Raw genomic sequence first — 18,153 nt, forward strand, 5'->3', positions numbered from 1 at the left:
ACTGGCACTGGGTGCGTGGGGAGGACTTCACCTTGGAGCCAGTTGAGGGAGCTCTCGGTCTTGGTGGGGCGGAGGCTCTGGCTCCGGGAGATGGCCGGGTCATTCCCCTGGAAGCTGCTGACCGTTCCGGTGTAGAGCTCACTGTCTGCCAAGAGAACATTCCCGTGGGAATGGCCCCTCAGCACGGCTCCTTCTCCCCACCCAGGGCCCACACTGACCCCAGCACTGCCCATCTCGCTTGCGGTGGACAGGGAAGGGAGTGGGATCTGGGAAAAGCCAAACCCAAGGGCAGCCGAGGGTCACTCTGGGCCCCCTGGGACCCAGCATGGCGGGGACCCGCCAGCTCAGGCCTGGGACCGACGCTGCCCACCTACCCTCCCCCACACGGAGCCTCACTGAACTCATCCTGCCACCCCGCCCCCAACACTCACCAACCACCAGGGCCGTGGACTTGAAATTGGGGTCAAAGGGACAACGGCCCTTGCCATCTTCCAGGAGGATGCGGCCCATCTCGTCCTGTGCCAGAGTGAAGTTCTCCACACTCTGCAGGGAAGCAGACGGAAGAGCTCAGGGACACGCTGGGGAATGCGCGTGCGCCTAGAGGGAAAGGAGGGGGGCGTGCCAGAGAAGGGGGGGCGAGGAGGGAGGCAAGCCGCCACACTCCTCTTCTCTGCAGGCAGGGTGCCGCGCGGGCACCGTCTGGCAGGGGCCCTCTGCGGTGGGCACACTAGTTGCAGTGACTACAGGAGAGACGCGACAGGCTTCAGAAGGAGCACCGGTATGATTCAAACCTGAGCTCCAACCCACTGCTCAGAATGCCACCCTCTGCTCAGGGGTGGTAAAGCAGAAACGCAGAGAGAGAGAGAGAGAGAGTGTGTGTGTGTGTAAGGGTGGAGGAGGTGGGCTGCGGAACTGAGTGAGGCCAGGGGAGAGCTTGAGGAAGCAAGGGAGGGTGTGAGTCCGGGGCTGGCCATGACCTCTGTGCCTGGGGTGTTTCCTCGTGCCCCTCCTTCCCCCACCCTCCGTGGGCCAACCGGGCCCCTAGACCTGGGGCTGGACCTCAGGGTTCTGGACCCACCGCTCCCTAGAAGTCGTGCCCTGTGCCCCAGCCTGGACCAGGGATGGGTGCTGGGGAACAACAGCCCCCGAGAGCCCGGACATAGGTGGGCACTCACGATGTAGGTGCACACAGGGCTGAAGGCCGCGGTGCCGCAGGTGAACAGGTGAGTGGTGTTGAGCGGCAGGAGGATCTTGATGTAGTTCTGACAATCGCGCTGAGGGAGGAGGGAGGAGGCTGTCAGGCCCAAGGATGCCACCAGGGGGCGCCGCCAAGCCCTCCCTGGCTGGGGTGTGCTGGGTGTGTGAGGAGAGCTTGGGCTCTCTCTGGCGCTCCTCAATCCCAGGGCAAATGAGAATCCAGCAGCATCCTGGGGCAGAGCTGACCGAGGACCACAGAGTGTGTGCGCTGGAGGGGAACCCAGGGGCTCGGCGTGTTCGGGAAAATTCTCTTCAGTGTCGGAGTGAAGGCACAGAATCCCTCCTCTTGGGCTGTCTTCGCCCAAGGTCTTCGCCAAGGTCTTTTTTGGAACCTCAGTGAAAACCTCTGGTTCTCCCCATGTGCCTGGTGAGATAAGCCAAGGCCCAGAGCAGTACCTGGGATCCCCGACTCACAGATGACCCCGACCACGTATCTGATTGTTCCCCAAAAACTTTATCTTCCGAGACCTCTCCCTTTTCAGCTGCTCAGGCTCCAGACCTCAAGGTCAGCCCCAATGCCTCTTTCACACACACCCCAGAGGCCACTCTCCACCACGGCATCCAGAGCAACCCCTTTAAAACATGCAAGCCAGGGTGACTGGGTGGCTCACTGAGTTAAGCCGCTGCCTTTGGCTCAGGTCATGACCTCAGGGTCCTGGGATCGAGTCCCAAATCGGTCTCTCTGCTCAGAAGGGAGCCTGCTTCCCCCTCCCTCTCTCTCTGCCTGCCTCTCTGCTTACTTGTGATCTCTGTCAAATAAACAAATAAAATCTTAAAAAAAAAAAAAAAAAATGCCAGCCATGGCGCTCCTCTGCCCAGCCCTCTGGTGGCTCCCCAAGCACCTCTCTCAGAGCAAGGCCAGTCCTGCCCGTTCTCCAGGTAGCCCAGAGCCAACTCCTGACGCACATGTCACTTTCTTAATGAGGTGTGGCCTGACTACCTGTTCAAGTGGCTGCATTTGGCCTGTTGCTCGCTCTTCTGCACAACTATACTGCCTGTGTCTGAAAGGACCAGGGCGCAGAGCACATTTGCCCATTCAAAGAAGTCGGGGGCGGTCGGGACTTAAATCTATGTCTGAACTCAAGTCCCGGGCTCTCTGGCCTTCCCCTCAGTGGCCTCCCGCTACATGAAGGACAGGAGATCTCTGGGAACAGTGGGGAGTCCTCCAGGAGAACCCCAGGCCCGACAAGACCCCCACGCTGGGGGTCTGGCCCAAACCACACCAGGATCAGGCAGATGTCCTCTAGTACCCACTCCGTGGAGCGACACCCAGTCACTGCTCTTGCTGGAAGCCGACTTTATTTGGTTCTGATTAGGTGTGGGGTGAATATATTGGCTCACTGAATCCCCATGGCAAGTCCTGTGAGACAGGCCATCAGTGTCCCCATTTTACAGGTGGGGACACTAAGGCTGCTCGGTATAGGACCAAACCAGGTGTGGCCATCTCTGAAGCCTAAGGCCAATCTACCGCAGCTGGCTGCACACTCCCACGTCCTGCCGCCACACTGGGTCCGGCAGACCACCCTCCATCCCTCCTTCGGCCCCGGTGGCCACCACATGCTAGCTCACCTGTGGGTCCTTGCCCTTGAAGCTGCACTGCTGTTTCCTATCAGCATCTGCGCTCCATGACAGCTGCAGAATGAGAGAAGGGGGGCGCGTAGGTGGGGATGGGGGTGTGCCTGGCCCCTTCTCTCCCACCAGCAGCATCTTCACACCCAGAAGGTCGGTCTTTCCGTCCACCTGCCCCTCCGCCATCCTCTGCCCAGCTGAGCCAGCCCTGGGCGTCACCTCACCTCCTGGTACGCCCCCCCAGGCAGGAAGCTGGCGCTGCTGTTGAGAGCAAAGAGGGCCTCTCGGGCACCCACATAGAGCGTCTTGCCATCCCTGCTCAGCAGAAGAGCCGTGTAGTTGGAGATGTTTTCTGCCCCAAATCTGAGAAATGGCCGGTCTTGGGAGCCTGGGGAGAGGAAGACGGACATCACCTGGGGGCCACCCCTCCCACGAGACACCTCTCCCATGGACCTCGAGGACGGGCCAATCTGAAGGGAAGGGAGCAAGGCAATGCATGTCAAGGAGCTGGGAAAGGCAGAGGAGGCTGAAACGGAACAGCAGCATTCCTGGGCTCTCAAACATCACGTAAGAAACAAATGCACAAAAGCTGAATGGGAAGGAACATTATAGCAGCGTTCATGTTAGTGAGAAACTGGCAACAACCTAAGTGTCCAACCATCAGGGAACGTCACTAACACTGCACTGGACAGGATATTAGGATATAGCCGGTAAAAATGATGTAGTAGGAACACCAGAAAAACCGGCAAATTAAACAAGAAAGGCATGGTCAAACAGGAAGCAAACTAACATATAGAGTAATGGATTCTGAACACGTAAGAGAATAAAAGATAGGAAAGGACATTTACCACCCCTCTGAGTGGCATCAGCCCCAAGGAGAAGGACCTGTACGGACGGCCCACCCGCACTGGTCCTGCAGCAGCAGGGTCCTGACGGCCGAGGGGAGCAAATGCGGGGCTCTGGTCTTTACCTCTTAGCACCGGCTCAGGGTCACTCATGGAGGATTTACGGTCATAAAACAGAACCCACAGTTACCAACCCTGACTTCAAGCACCTGAATGCGCAGTAGAGAGACGCTGTGATGCCGGGTCCCAGGGTGGTTAAGGGAAAAACGGAGTCTCTATCTCTCTGGGGAGAGCGAAGAGGACCACCAGATATGGTCAGTGGTTAATGGAATGAGAAATTGAGGTTTCAGTATAAAAAAAAACTTAAAAAAAAAAAAAAGTTTCTTTCTTTTTAGGAACCTCTAACCCAACATGGGGCTTGAACTCATAACCCTGAGATCAAGATTCACATGTTCTATTGAGCCAGCCAGGGACCCCGAGGGTAGTTTTTTAAGTTACAGAGGCAACCCAGTATAGTGGTAGAAGAATGTCTGCAGGAGGCAGGGAAGACAGATGGAAGTGAGGGAAAGCTGCCTTTTTCTCAGCAACAGATCAGTGAATCAGATAAGCCATGCAGCAGTGGTGCCAGCATTTTAGTTAAGCTTATGGAGGAAACCGGGGCACCTGGGTGGCTCAGTGGGCTAAGCCTCTGCCTTCGGCTCAGGTCATGATCTCGGGGTCTTGGGATCGAGCCCCACATCAGGCTCTCTGCTCAGCAGGGAGCCTGCTTCCTCCCTCTCTCTCTCTCTGCCTACTTGTGATCTCTGTCAAATAAATAAATAAAATCTTAGAAAAAAAAAAAAGTCATCCCTTTAATCAGGCCTGGGGCGGGGGATGACAGAGGCACCGGTCACTTTTCACACTTAAAAACTCGCTTCCACACTTAAAAACGAATTATGTGTATGTGTCCTGGATACAAACATGAAATACCTTTCATTGTTATAAAAGACATAGTAACAGGGAAGATTTTAATTATCTACCAACAAGTGAAGATGGTTATAAAACACTATGTCTATGGGGCGCCTGGGTGGCTCAGTGGGTTAAAGCCTCTGCCTTCGGCTTGGGTCATGATCCTAGGCTCCTGGGAGCAGAGAGCCTGTTTCCTCCTTTCTCTCTCTCTCTGCCTGCTTGTGATTTCTGTCTGTCAAATAAATAAATAAAATCTTTAAAAAAAAAAAAGCATTTATTAAAAAAAAAACAAAAAAAACCCCATTATGTCTAGGGGCACCTGGGTGGCTCAGTCAGTTAAGCGCCTGCCTTCAGCGCAGGTCACGATCCTGGGACCCATGTCAGGCTCTCTGCTCAGGGGGAGCCTGGTTCTACATCTCCCTGTCACTTCCTCTGCTTGTACTCTCTCTCTGTCAAATAAGTAAATAAAATCTAAAAAACAAACAACAAAAAACAAAAACAGTATGTCTAGTTAGTTAGGTCTTATTTTTTTAATAGGAAAAATATGAATAGAAAAGAAAAAAAAAGAAGGGAAAATCCAGGAAGATGAATCACAAAATGCTGAAAAGTGGTATCCCTGGTGGGAGTACAGGTAATTTTTTTTTCCTTTTTACTTCTCATGTTTGGATTCTGTAATCCGGTTACTCTTGGGTAATATGAAAGAAACAGAAGGAAAAAAAAAAGAAAGAAACGCATGTTATCTGCCCAACCAGGGTACCGTTTGTGCCTGGAGTAATGGGTCTGAAGAGAAATTATTTTAAAAATTTGAAGCAGCTGATAAGAAAAGAAAAACAAGCAGGAATAAGCTACCCTGCCCCTCAGGCATCTGACCAACAGATTCTGACCACGCAAGCAGACACGGTCTCATGAAGCTGAGGGAGCAAAAGGGACATGCCAACAAAGCACTTGTGGAGACAGCTTCATGAGCTTGTACATGGCGTTTTACGTACCCCTGGCCTGGTTCCACAAAGGGCAAGAAAACAAAGAAAAGAATGTAGTGAAACATAAACAATAAAATCAAGAACAGAGAAAAAACAAGATATAGATCCGAGACAAACACCTAAACCAGAGAGTTAGGACATATTCACATAAGCAGGTCAGAAGAGATCTTCACACACTACTAGAGACAGGTTGCACATTTAATGCTGAGCCTCCTGGTGGCCAAGGAGAAAAGAGAAATAAAGGGAAATGAAGCGACTTTGTTCTCACTGTCCAAGAGGAGGAACACAGGGTGAAGCTAAGCTTTCTGGAGAAGCTAAGCTTTCTGCTCAGCCACTAATGCTGAAGGAAGCCTTCAGGTGGGATGTCCTAGCAAAGCCAACAGGATGTGGGATGGATAGCATCCTGCCGGCAAACAGGATGACAGAGCTCCCAAGGCCACTCTTCACAAGGTATCCCAGAGAGGGAAGGCAAGGACACAGGTGACCAGGGCAGGAATCGATGGGGGGAATGTGTGTGGCTCTGCAGCTGGGAGTCTTGTCATGCTCTAGAAGCGAAGTCGGTACTGGGGGGGGGCACTGGGAATTCATGGGGAAAGTAACATCTCACATCTGGAGCCCAAACTCTAGTACTAAAACCAAAGGTCCAGAGCAGTCAAGGCCTCTCTTTGAACTATCATGTCCAGACCTGCACAAGATTCTAGGTCTTCTGCCCCCAGTTGCCAACCCCTCACTACATCAGCACTCGACACGCTGGGAAGCCCAAACTCATTCCCCACTTCTCCCAACCATGAAATTTCCAAACATGAGGCCCAATCGTGTTGCTTACACTGTGTGCTGATGACCTTTTGGAACAAGCAGCCTGACCTTTCCATGCTCTGCTCCTGGAAGTCACCCCCACCAAGAGACCCCTCCTGTTGGCCAGCAAAGGTCCACACCTGGGAGGGCGCATGGGGCAGAGATGAAGACACTTACCCCCGCAGGCCAACGACAGCCCTACAAGGTACATACTGCTGTCATCCTCAGCTTACAGAGTAAAACCAAATTCAGAGAAACCAGGCAAGTTGCACAAAAGCAGCTGTGGTGGAAGGCTGGCTCAAGAGGTCGGCTTCCAGAAGACCCTCCCTCCCCCCAGGTGGTCAGCAGCAGGACGCAGCAAAATGCCCCGAAAGGCCTGACCTCCAGGGTCCAGGCCTGCCCTGAGGTGCCACCGCCGCCTAGGGACGGCCTGACTGTGTGCAATTTGTGAGTTCCTGGGTGATCCTGAAGTGGGAGGCCCACGGGCCACCCACTGACAAGCACCGCTGGAAGGTGGTGCCAGTCCCGAGTCACTGACCTTTAGCCTTTAGCTGTCTCACACACATCAAGGGGATACTGAGGAAAACACAACTCCCAGCGGCCTCACTGGGAGGAGTCCAGGAGACGCGGCAAACGCCTTCCACATCCCCCGGGCGGTTCTCTGAGAGCGAGGGCTGGCTCAAATCTGCCAGTGTTTATCTGCCCACCCAGGATGGGCATCTCCCCTGGGTGGGCTGGAAGTCTAGGCAGGAGGCCACACTTAGAATCCATCCACAGAAATGCCGAAGGTCAGAGATAAGCTGCCATCCAGGTGGCAGCTCAGTCTTACTAGGGCCAGGAGGAAGTGGAAACCTGCCAAGGGTCACGTAGAGAGAGCCCAGCCAGGCTGGAAGGACCGCTGGGGCACCAGCCCTGCCATGCCTCCTTCAGTCCCACGGGGAGCATGGTCAAGGAGACAGCAAAGGGACAGAAGGGGGTGACAGGCCCCAACGCCACGCGTTCCCCTTCTGCGCTTTCTCCTCTTCTGTCCCCCTTCCCTGAGCCTCTCAGACCAAGCCATGGTGTCCCGAAGGCCTTGCTCGCTGCTACCCTGTGGTCCCCCCAGACAGGTGGACCTCACCAGGGCTAGTCCGTGGGGCTGGCTTCCCAGCTGGGAGTCTTAATGAGACAGAGACTAAGAGCACAGGCTCAGGAGTCAGAGACCTGGGTTCAAACGTTGCCTCTGTCACTTACCAGCTGTTTGCCACCAGGACAGGCCACTTAACATCTTGGAACCTCACTTTCCTTATCTGTAAAATGGGATAATAGCACCTTTCCTCATAGGGTTGTTATGAGAAGAAATTAGATTATGTATGTAAATAACAATGTGCATAATAACCCCCATTTACCGAGAGCTTTACTCAGAGCAACTTTGCACACGTTGGCCGAGTGCTGGCATGGGGTCTGGCACACGACCAACACTCGAGTGGATCAAAAACAAAATCCAAAAGCCCTGCAGGAAAATCCAGCCCAGCGAGGGCTGCCAGCAGAGCAGGGCTGTTTGGAAGAGCTGGGCCTCCCTCGTCCTCAGGGTTAAAAAAACTCACGCGGGGCAATTCGTAACCTAGGTCGGCACCTGATCACGCGGGGGCCTCCCGGCCAGAGCGCACGAGCTTGACTTGGGACAGGTGTCCCAGGCACGTGCTGTGTGCCCGCTCCCGCTCCTGCTCCACGGGACTGAGTCTCCGTCCCCACCCGGGTGCCTGGGGTCACCTCCAGAGTGATGGCACAGACGTCTGTGTGGGCCCTGCCTGAGCTTGCTGGTGTGTGTGTATGTGTCTGCGCACCCTACCGCAAGGCCTGTCTGTACCTGCATTATTTGCTCCCGGCTGCTTTTTGTGGAGAGGTGACTGGGAGGGGGTGTTGGTGCTCTCCGCTCCCCAGGGGCATCAGCACACCTCGGGGGCTGCCCCAGCTCCTAGGCCGCTCTCTCGTGTGCTCTCCTGGGCGGCCTGTGCCGCCTGCGCATCCTCCACATCCTCTTCTACCCAGCAGGTGGGTCCAGGAGGGAGAAAACTGGTCTGCCTGAGGCTGCGGCCGGTTTTTCCCAGGTGGACGAAACCTTTCTATCCGCCCTGGGCAGGCCTGAGCTGGTGGCGTCCCCGGGGCTCCAGGCAAGTAGCACCGGGGCGGGCCTGGGGCTGCTGCCTTGGAGTGGGCACGCTGGACGGGGCCGATCCGAGCGGGCCCCGCTCCCCCACCCCTGGGGCCTGGGCCTCTCCGCAGGAAGTGATGCGGGAACAACTCAGCCCCCAGACTCAGCTGGAGCTTCTCCCCTTCCCTGTGACTCAGCCGGAAGCTGGGAGCTCCCTGGAGTGAGACGGGAATCGGGCTCGGCACGGTCCCCACCCAGCCGCCAGCCAGCGAGCTGTAGCTGGGCCGTGAGTCAGAGAACCACCCCACCTTTCTCTCCACCGCGGCTCCTGGCACCACAGCTGACGTGGACGTGGCCCTGACATCCTGGCCGCCGCAGGCCCCGGCGGGACGAGGCCAGAAAACACCAGCTTCTCAGTGTGAAGAGCGGGGAAGGTGCCCCCAGTGCAGGGAGGCGGTGTGGGCTGCCCCTCTGCTCGAATCCCAAAGTCCCCAGAAAGGGGTCTGGGCCCCAGGGCAAGCCCGCGAGGGCACCTCCTCTTCCCCAAGGCGTCGCACTGGACTCTTGGACCCGCTTGTACCTGCAGGAGCGCCACTCCTAGGGCAGGACTGCTGACTCAGCAGCAAACGTCAGCCGCCTGGGACACATGTCCCCCTTCTACACCACGCCCCAGAGCTGTGGCAGGGTGGGCCAAGGGACCGGAAGCGGCGGGCTGAGTCCCCAAGCAGGGAAGGATTCCTCTCTGCAGGGGAAGAGGGGCTGTGGGCCAAAAGCCCTCCCCATACAGAGGTGAGCAAGAAAGAAAGAGGTAGGACAACAAGGGAACCCAGACTAGAAGCATCCCCTGTGTCCAGGGCAGGCACATTTAGGGAAGCCCACTTCCCAGATGGTCGCAGCTATGCTTTCCAGTGAGTGGGCCAAGAGCTCCTGGCAGAATCACCAGGAGGCCCCTCGCCCCTCAAAGACAACCCTCTTCCTTGTACCCTAACCCAGACTGTCATAAGCTGCCACCACCTTGGGCATGTGCCTCCACCAGGACCAAGGGCAGCTCCTCCAGCCCTCTGCTCAGGGGCTGGCTGTTCCCTCACAAACCCCCGTCCCGACTGCCCAGGTGGCCACCTTCCTCCTCTCACACACATCTCCCGTTTTCTGAAGAAACCGGGACCACCATCAGATACGGAAGCCTCAATTTCCCGCCGCCTCCCTATCTCATCAGAGGCCAAGTCCCGTGTCGTCAACCTCTGCCTCTCAGAAAGCCGTTGTTTTCCTCCGACATTCATCCTAGAAATCAGTGTGCCTCCGGGCTATCCTCGGCGGCCAAACTCCTGAATAGAAGAGCCGCCCAGAGCGGCCTCCGTCCCTTAGCTCCCACTGACCCCTTGCCTGGGAGTCAGGCCTCCATCAGGCCCACACTCGCCAGGGGCCAGGTATCACCTTGCTGCCGAACTTCAGACACTGAAGGGCATTGCCTCTGTGGCACCTGGCCTGGTAGAGGTCCCCTGTCCCCGACGTGTGGGCCACACTGGCCTCCAGGGTCACTTCCCTTCTCCCTCCCACTCCTTCTGGGCCTCCATCCCTCCAAGAGCTAACGTACGTGAGCACCCACTGCATGTTTTAAACAGGTCAATCTGGGCGTCCTGGCAAGGCGGCTGTGCAGGAAGTCCCCCTGCCTGAGGTTTTGGTGGGACAGCTGCCAGTGATCAGCCAGTTAGGAAGAACAGTGGCGCCGGGACTCAGCCTGGACCGGCAGCTCTGGCGTCAGGGTCATTGTGTCATTAGGCTAGCTCCAGTCACTGCACACTCTGCTCTTTAATGCCGCTCCCTAGGATCTCCCCTTGGCCTCGAGATCACAAGCCCACACCCATCACTTCAACAATCCAGACACCTGCAACCCACAGATCTCACCATCGGGGCAGGTCCTCCATCCAGTGGGAGACACGCCACGGCCACCACCCACCACCGTCCCCTTCGGCTTGGGCTCGTGTCCTGTGTCACCCACTGGAAACCTAGAGAAGGAGGTTCCTTCCTCCTCTCCCTTACCCCACAGACATCCAATCCATAAACAAACCCTGCCGATTTTCCCTCCTTAATACTTCCCTAATGTGTCCCATTTGCTACCACTGTCCTGAACCAGGCCACCATCCATCCCTTCCCAACAGAGATACACTAACAGCCTCCCAACGGGCCCCTGCCCCCAGCCCAGTCTCTGTGCTGCAGCCAGAGGGCTCTCAGGGTACCGTCCCAGTCCTGGATAACCCTCAGCTGTGCCCCTCTGTCCAAGCCCCTAACTTGCCAGCCCTCGCCACGTCTCCCTCCAGCTTCAACTGAGTGACACAAAGCTGCAACTCAAGGTCCTGTTCCTCCTCTCTCGTTTTGCTCAAGGCCTGGAACGCCCTTCCGTCTCACCAATCTCTACTCATCCTTTGAGACTCAGCTCAGTTTCACCTCCTCTAGGAGGTCTTCCTGAAGCTGGGCGAGGGGCCCCTCTCTGCGCTCACCCCTTTCCCCTCACGCCTCTCCCGGCACCGGCCATGTGGCTGGTGGACGGGCTTCCTGTGTCTGTCTGTCTCCACCCGGCCAAGGGCTCCCCAAGGAGCAGGACGTGCTAATTCATGTTTGTATCATGTGGCCAGGTAAGGTCCAAGGAGTTGTTCAAAAAACATGTCACTGAATGCCTGAATGCTAAGTCCCAATTCAGAGCACTCTGGTCCAGGGAGGGGTCTGAGATTCAAAGAGGGCAGCCTGGAGGTCCCGAAGGCTCTTGCCCACAAGAGCATGTCTGAGGACCACTGCCCTGCTCGGCCCCCTCCCCAAAGCACGGACCACTCGGCCCCACGCGCTCAGGGCCCAGAGAGCAGTGCGACAGCCGACGGACAGGAAAGAGTTCGCAAGGGCTGCAAAATGGACGCGCTGCCCACGCCTGAGTCCTGACTTATCACTGACCCCTGTGCGGCTCTGAACAGGGCCCCGCCGTCTCTGAGAGGCAGCCCTCACTAAGCTGCTGGAAAGACCAAATAAATGCAGCATGGAGAAGTGCCAAGTCCCATCCCTGGGTCAGGGAGCCCCCAGTAACCAGGACTGACCCTACCCATGCCCCACCCGGCACCCCCCCCCCACGCCCCCCGCCTCTCCTCCTGCCGCCTTCCCTCCTCCCCACCCTTGCTCTGAGTAACACCCAGCACTCCGGCCACCTCAGCAGCTCGCTCATGCAGAAGACAGGGGATGAGGGCAGATGGGGCTCCAGCCATTGGGACGCAGGAGCCCGTCAGAAGCTGCGGCCACTGCAAAGCCCCAGATGCACGCTGCTTAGAATGGAGGCCCAGCCTTGCCAGATCTTCCGGAGAGCTGGAAAGCTGCATTTTTCCTTTAGATTTCCTGAGTTTTAAATATCAGCAACTAATTAAAATTTCTTTAAACACTTGGAGGCCAAAGAAAATCTATTTCCGGGCTGGCTCTGGCCATCCCCCCACCCACCACCACCATGGTGCAAACCTGTGTCTGAGACGTTTGCTCCGGGTCTCCTGTGTGGACCACATTTCTAACCGTGGCCATACCCTCGGGGCCTCAGCCGGATCCCCTGTTCCCATCCAGGGAGTGACCTCGATATGTCTCTTTACCAGACGGACAAACGGAACCTCTCAATCACTCAGGAGCCGAGCTGGGCCATTCTGCCGCCTTCCCACACTTCACAGCTGAAGCTGAAGGCAGCTGTTTTAACAGAGAATGTAGTTCTTGAGTCCTGAGAGCTGTGGCCCGTGGCTTGACCCCAGACCTTTTAGCCGTACAACCTTGACTTAGCAGAGTTCACTTCTCCAACCTTCTGTCCCCCCACAGGAGGGAGCAGTGCCCCCTCCAGCACCTGGCACATGGTGGCGGCCCCATCCTGGGGGGCTTTCTTTCCTGTTTCTGTTAGCGCCTCTCAGAGGATGAACAATGGGAGGCCAAAAAGGAGAGGAGACTGCTCATGTGGCCCCTGTTCAGTAGGAGTTAGGATAAAATGAGAGGTTTCAGGGGCACCTGGGTGGCTCACTGGGCTAAAGCCTCTGCCTTCAGCTCTGATTATGATCCCAGGGTCCTGAGATCGAGCCCCATATGGGGCTCTCTGCTCGGTGGGGAGCCTGCTTCCTCCTCTCTCTCTGCCTGCCTCTCTGCCTACTTGTGATCTCTATCAAATAAATAGATACTAAAAAAAAAAAAAGAGTTTTCAGTCTGCTGGGCCCACTGCAACCCCCTCCCCAGAGCCCCTCGCCACCTCTCTGAACCCTACTAACTGTCAAGATGGGCTTTTCAGAGACGCATCGGTGCAGACCAGAAAGATCCCACAGAGAACAGATCAGATCTCAGGGAAGCAGAGCCATATCCTTGGACAAAATACTTCACCTCTCTGAACCTCAGCTGTCTTCTTTGTAAAATAGTGATAACTTTACCCACCCTGTGGGGGGGAACAAAACAACCTAAATGCCTGGTGCCCACAGTAGCTCTATACCCCCCACTTTCCTTTCCGCTTTCTTCTAGGCCCTAAACACTGCAACACAAACGGGACGCCAGCCAGCTGTGCTACCTAAGGGCTGGACATGGTCCTGTCCTGCACCAGAGAGCCCCCCCAGAGGAGTGGCGGCTAAAAAAGGGCCGTGGAGACTGCACAGGGCTAGGCACAGAGACAGAGTTCGCCTGTAGCCTGAGGAACATGAGATGGGTTGGAGCCTTTACGGGACCCTGGGCACGTGTCCCAAGACAGCCAGCTCCATGTGAGCCACTCTCCATCCTGGACACAGGGGAGCCTGGCCGAGAGGACAAATGCAAGGAGGAGGGGTGGGGGAGAAGCTCCCCTTCACCCCCAGGGAGAGCCCCATCAGAAGCCTCTCCACCCATCCTGAGCACCCACGAGGGGTGGGAGCCAGGCCACAGTCTCTAGGAAGGGGACAAAAGAGTGAGTGAACTCCATGAGCTGAGTCCAGCCTTTCCTCCAGGCTCTGGGCCACCTTCTGCGTCCCTTGCGTGGATGAACATGCAGGTGTGTCCAGATGTGCCCCCAAACTTGTGCAAGCTTAGAGTTTTGCTTGGGTGGCACACAGGAATTTCAACAGCCCGCTGAATGCAGGGTTATGCACGAGGCAGCGTGGAACCAGTGCGAGACAAGGTGCGGGGAGAGGTGCACCAGCCCCACACAGACGTTCTTCAGGGCACAGAACTTCAAAGAGCTGAACCAGGAGCACTTGAAAAGTGCACTACATTCAGCAGGACCCCTGGGGTGCCTTGCTTGGTCCTCCTCACCCGAGCAGGGAGTGGGACCTGCACCATTCCATTCCCTGACCTGGCTTGGGTCTCGGCAACGAGCAGAGGGCCTGCCTCCGGCCGGTGCCCAGCATCACCCAGATGGATGCACATAACCTCCCTGAGCCAAGGGGGGGGGGGGAGGCCACTACTTTTTACTGGGGTCAGAGCACGTGCCAGGCACTGTGCCAAACGCTTTCCATACATTATTTCCTCTCATCCGCTCAGAGCCCTGCGAGATGGGTCCTGCCATTAGTGCCGGCTAGCCCCAGGCGGCGCGGTTAGGAGGCAAGCTAGTCTTCCAGGCCCGGCCGTTAGCGCCATAGCTACTGCTCTTTCCACTTGGCTCTGAAGGGCCATGGAGATGCCAGGCCACAGGAAAGAGCTGAAGACAAATGCTCACGTGGGGCTGAGACCACATCCAGGAGGGAGGCCTGGCACCAGCCAACTAGACTTTGAAAGCGGCCTGCACTGGGGGCTTCACAGAGCAGCCTTGACCCCGGGTGTCCATTCCAGGGTCAGGGGACAGGCAGCTGATCTGTGCCAATGCCCAGCTCCCCGGCTCAATGGGGTTTTGTTGACCAGTTTGCAAGGCCTACGGATTTATTTCCGATCTGGTTTGGAAACACTGTGTCCAGACCTTTCCAGACAGGGGCAGGGGGAAATTAATAACTCCTCTTAATTGCCCAAATAAGGGAACTCAATAAGATTCTCATGAGCCAAAGAAGCAGCTTTGCTTTGTTTCTTTCCACACAGCCCGGGCTGCGAGGCTCTGGCCTTGTAGCTCACGCACCCGGCGCCATTATTTCTACTCGGCTGTGCTCCTCTCCTGAGCCGTTGGTCCTGGAACTTCAAACGGCACTTTCCAGTGCAAGAGAACCCAAATTCCACACACTTCTTTGAAGCATTCCTTCCACAGAGACAAGTAACTTCCCTTTAAGGCCTCTCCTTGTCCAGCTGGCACTGGAGGCCCCAGTTCCCCTCCTCCTTCTTGGCCACTGGACGAGAGCACAAATGGGGGTCTCCTCCTTCAACCCCAGGAATCTGCTGCAGATTAACAGCAATGAGGGTTTCCTAGGAAGGACCCCACACATGAACTGCATGCTCTGGTTCCAGAGACATTGTTTCAAGGCCCAGACACAACTCACGGTCCCTGGGCATCCGGGCCGTTGCGGACCTCAGGTGGGAATGCAGCAGGGGAGGAAAAGTGGGGTGCAGTCTCTCCCTCCACGCCTCTCTCCCTGTTCTGTGAAGGAGGGGCTGTGGGCCCTGGTGCCTAGAGTCCTCATGCTCACCTTGGGCCTACTCAGGACAGGCACGCTGCCAGGAACATCTAACAAGCCCCCAAGGATGCGGCAGGAAACTGGCTGTGGCCATGCTCCGAAGGGGAGCCTGTTTCCGCACCAGGGCAGTCCCTACTGGGGCTCCTAGTATCTAGGGCCAGGAGGAAGCCTAGGGAGGCAGCCCTTTGGGCTGGGGTGCATATCAGCGAACCATGGATGTGTGCTCATAAGTTCAGGGTTGGGTGCTGCTAACTATTCCTGGGCTTTGGGGAGAGACTGGAGAAAAAGGCTCCTCTGGGCAGACCCAGTCTCAAGAACACAGCAACAGCTTTGTCTTTTTCTAGGAGCCACAGCTTGGAAAGCAGCATACCGACTGCATTTCTAGGCCCTCCAACTTCTCCAGGGACACCTTTGTGCCATGCATCTGTGCCAATCCCAACAGGTGAGCCTGTGTCACAGTCCTCTGTGAGTTTGGATTTTAACATACGGGTCTGGGAGAGGGGGGTGCACAGACATCCAGACCAGATCCCCCACTGACCTGTGCAGGTGACACCGGTATGTGACAGAGCTTGGCCACAGTCACAGATTTGTGGAAGTGGGCCAGGTCTCAGAGCTATGTGGGTAATCACCACCAAGTGTTCTAGCTGCTCTTAGGAAGCAGGCCCTCTCGGTTCCCCCTCATGGCTCCCCAGTTCTGCCCTTCGGTTACCCTCTGCGTGGTCCCCATCCAGTTCCCGAGCTGGACACAAGCTCTGAGGGTTAGCCCAGGGCCATAAATGGAGTCCATCAGAACTTTTGTTCCCATTTCGTCTCCCTCCTCCCAGGGCGAAGGAGGTCTAAGGATAAAAGGAGTTGTGGCCACAACGGAGAAGTGGCAAGGCAGTAGGCCTGGGTCCAGATACACTTGTTTATCCTCACTTAATGAGATGGAGCCCCCAAGGGACTGTGGTCAAACAAACACACCAGCACCACCCCGACCCAAGGCAGTCACCCTGGCTCTGTGCAGGATATGCAAGAATGAAGCCTGTGCTTAACACGCAGCAACACCACCAGCTAACACTTACTGAGCGGTTTCTATGTACCAAGCCCTGTCCTAAGGACTTTTCAAACACAAACTAATTTAATCTTCACAACCCTGAGGTAGGTACCATTATTATCCCATTTTAAAGATGAGGAAATCGAGGCCCAGGCAGGGTTCAGTCACTTGCTCAAGGTCACATGGTTACTAAGTGGTGGAGGCAGGATTTGAACCCAGGCCATGCTCTCCCCACAAGTCCTGCAATGTTTCAGACAGGGTTATTCAGGGCCACAAGGAGCCTGGATAATAAGTGCTGATTCGGCTACTCTTCTCTTTTGTACACAGAATGTTTTCAGGAGTAGGGATGCAAAAGAGAGAAGGAAATATTGTATACTTTCAATATGGAACCTCTAATTTTATCCCAATTCTCCCAGTGTGACAACAAGTTAAAGGGCTTGGATAAACAACATCTCTGAACCCCTTAAAGCCTGTGCCCACAGAACTCACCTAGTTTCATGAAATCGTCAAGACAGCCTTACAGGATACCTACCACTGTGCCCATTCTGCAGATGAGCAAACCACAGCACAGGAAGAAGGGAATTACTTGCCCAGTAGGAGAAATGGCTTGGAATTCCCACCTCTCTAATTTCAAAGACGACTGGGAAAAGCAACAAGATGTAAAGGGGCTGGGAGAGGGGAGAGCCATGAGCACGGTGAGAGACCTCACCAATGAGGACGATACTCCCAGGAGGAGACTCTCCCAGGGCCTAGGAGTCCCACAACAGCCCCCATCCCTGGTATGATCGCTCCCGCCCCGGGAAGGATCCCACCACTCTCGGTCCGGCACTGCGCCGAGAGACCAGGGTGAAGGGCTGGGAGGGAAGATGGGACTCCTGTCCCGCTGCGGCTCGGAGTCCTGCTGCGACTTGCTGGAATACCAGAACCCCAGTGTTTATGGGACTGCAAGCACGGCCCCCTCCACCCCGAGACGCCCTCGGGGGCGGCACCGCGGCTGGCTCTGGTCAGCATCAAAGACAGGCAGATGGGCAGGCGGACCAGCGGGTCGCCAGCCTCGGGGGAGCCCGCCACCGCCGAAAAGGGCACCATACCCAGGGGCGAGCTTGGACGACAGAGCAGGCAAAAGACCCCCCACACACACACCTACTAAAGGAAGGGAAGAAAGGGGCCCGCGGCCCCCCAACTGCCCTCTCCTCTCTCTCCCTCTCCGCAGCGCCCTGAAAGGAGGAAGGGTCCTAATGGACCCCAAGCCTCCCACAGGCCCTCTCGTCCCTCCCTCCTTTGTCACAGCAGCCTCCGCAAGCACCTCCCGGCCGCCTCCCCTCCCCCCGACCCTAGCCCGCGCCCCAGCGGGGTAGTCCCGGCGCTTACCCAGCGGCAGGCTGATCCGAGGGGCGAGCGCCCGAGTCGGCGGCGGCGGCAGGAGCAGCAGGAGCAGCAGGAGCAGCGTCGGCGGCCCGGGAGGCAGCGCGCCCCGCGGGGCGGACGGTCTGCTCCCCCAGCCCATCGCGGAGCTCGGGACAGCAGGGAGCTGCGGCGTCCTCCAGGCTCCGGCTCAGGTGGCTCAACTTGACTCGCGAGCGAGACCTGGGGGTGGGGTAGGGGTAAGAGGGGGGAGGTGCGATTACGTGGGCCGAGGTGGGCGGGACCGAAGGAGGAAGTCCCGCGGCTGGCCCGGCCTCTCCCGCCCCGCCCACCTCCGCGTTCGGGACCCGAGAGGCCGGAGGGGCGTCCGCCGGCTCCGCGAGCTCGGTGCGCGCCTGGAGGGCGCCAAGCCCGGCAACACTGTCGCCGCCGAGAACGAACCCGTCTTTCTTCATCCCCGCCTCTCAGGCCCTCCCCCCTCTCCCCGACCCCTTCCGGCTCCTCTGCGACCACCCTGAGCGCGGGCGGTTGGGAAAACGGGCGGGTCTCTCCCTGGGCGCCTCCCGAGGGGCGGCCGTGGGTCTCCATTCTCCCTTTCCAACCCTGCGCGGGTGCTCCTGGCACCCACTTGCCCGTGACCAAAGGAACCGGCGGAGCCCGTGCTGAC

The 18,153-nt window shown here is 57.0% G+C and overlaps 1 protein-coding gene across 1 annotated transcript in view; it reads right to left on the minus strand.

The window, feature by feature from the left end:
- SEMA4B (semaphorin 4B) overlaps nt 1-18,153 on the minus strand; it is a 38,175-nt gene that overhangs the window by 7,604 nt on the left and 12,418 nt on the right. The window contains exons 3-8 of the mRNA XM_045067266.1: nt 17,493-17,708; nt 3,051-3,214; nt 2,827-2,889; nt 1,176-1,274; nt 432-543; nt 32-145 (exon numbers count right to left, since the gene is read on the minus strand). Of these exons, the coding sequence (XP_044923201.1) occupies nt 32-145; nt 432-543; nt 1,176-1,274; nt 2,827-2,889; nt 3,051-3,214; nt 17,493-17,628 (688 nt within the window). The 5' untranslated portion in view covers nt 17,629-17,708. The remainder of the gene's footprint in view (nt 1-31; nt 146-431; nt 544-1,175; nt 1,275-2,826; nt 2,890-3,050; nt 3,215-17,492; nt 17,709-18,153) is intronic.

Source organism: Mustela putorius, unplaced genomic scaffold (assembly GCF_011764305.1).
Source record: "Mustela putorius furo isolate JIRA1106 unplaced genomic scaffold, ASM1176430v1.1 tig00003875_pilon_pilon_pilon, whole genome shotgun sequence".
Lineage (NCBI taxonomy): Eukaryota > Metazoa > Chordata > Mammalia > Carnivora > Mustelidae > Mustela > Mustela putorius.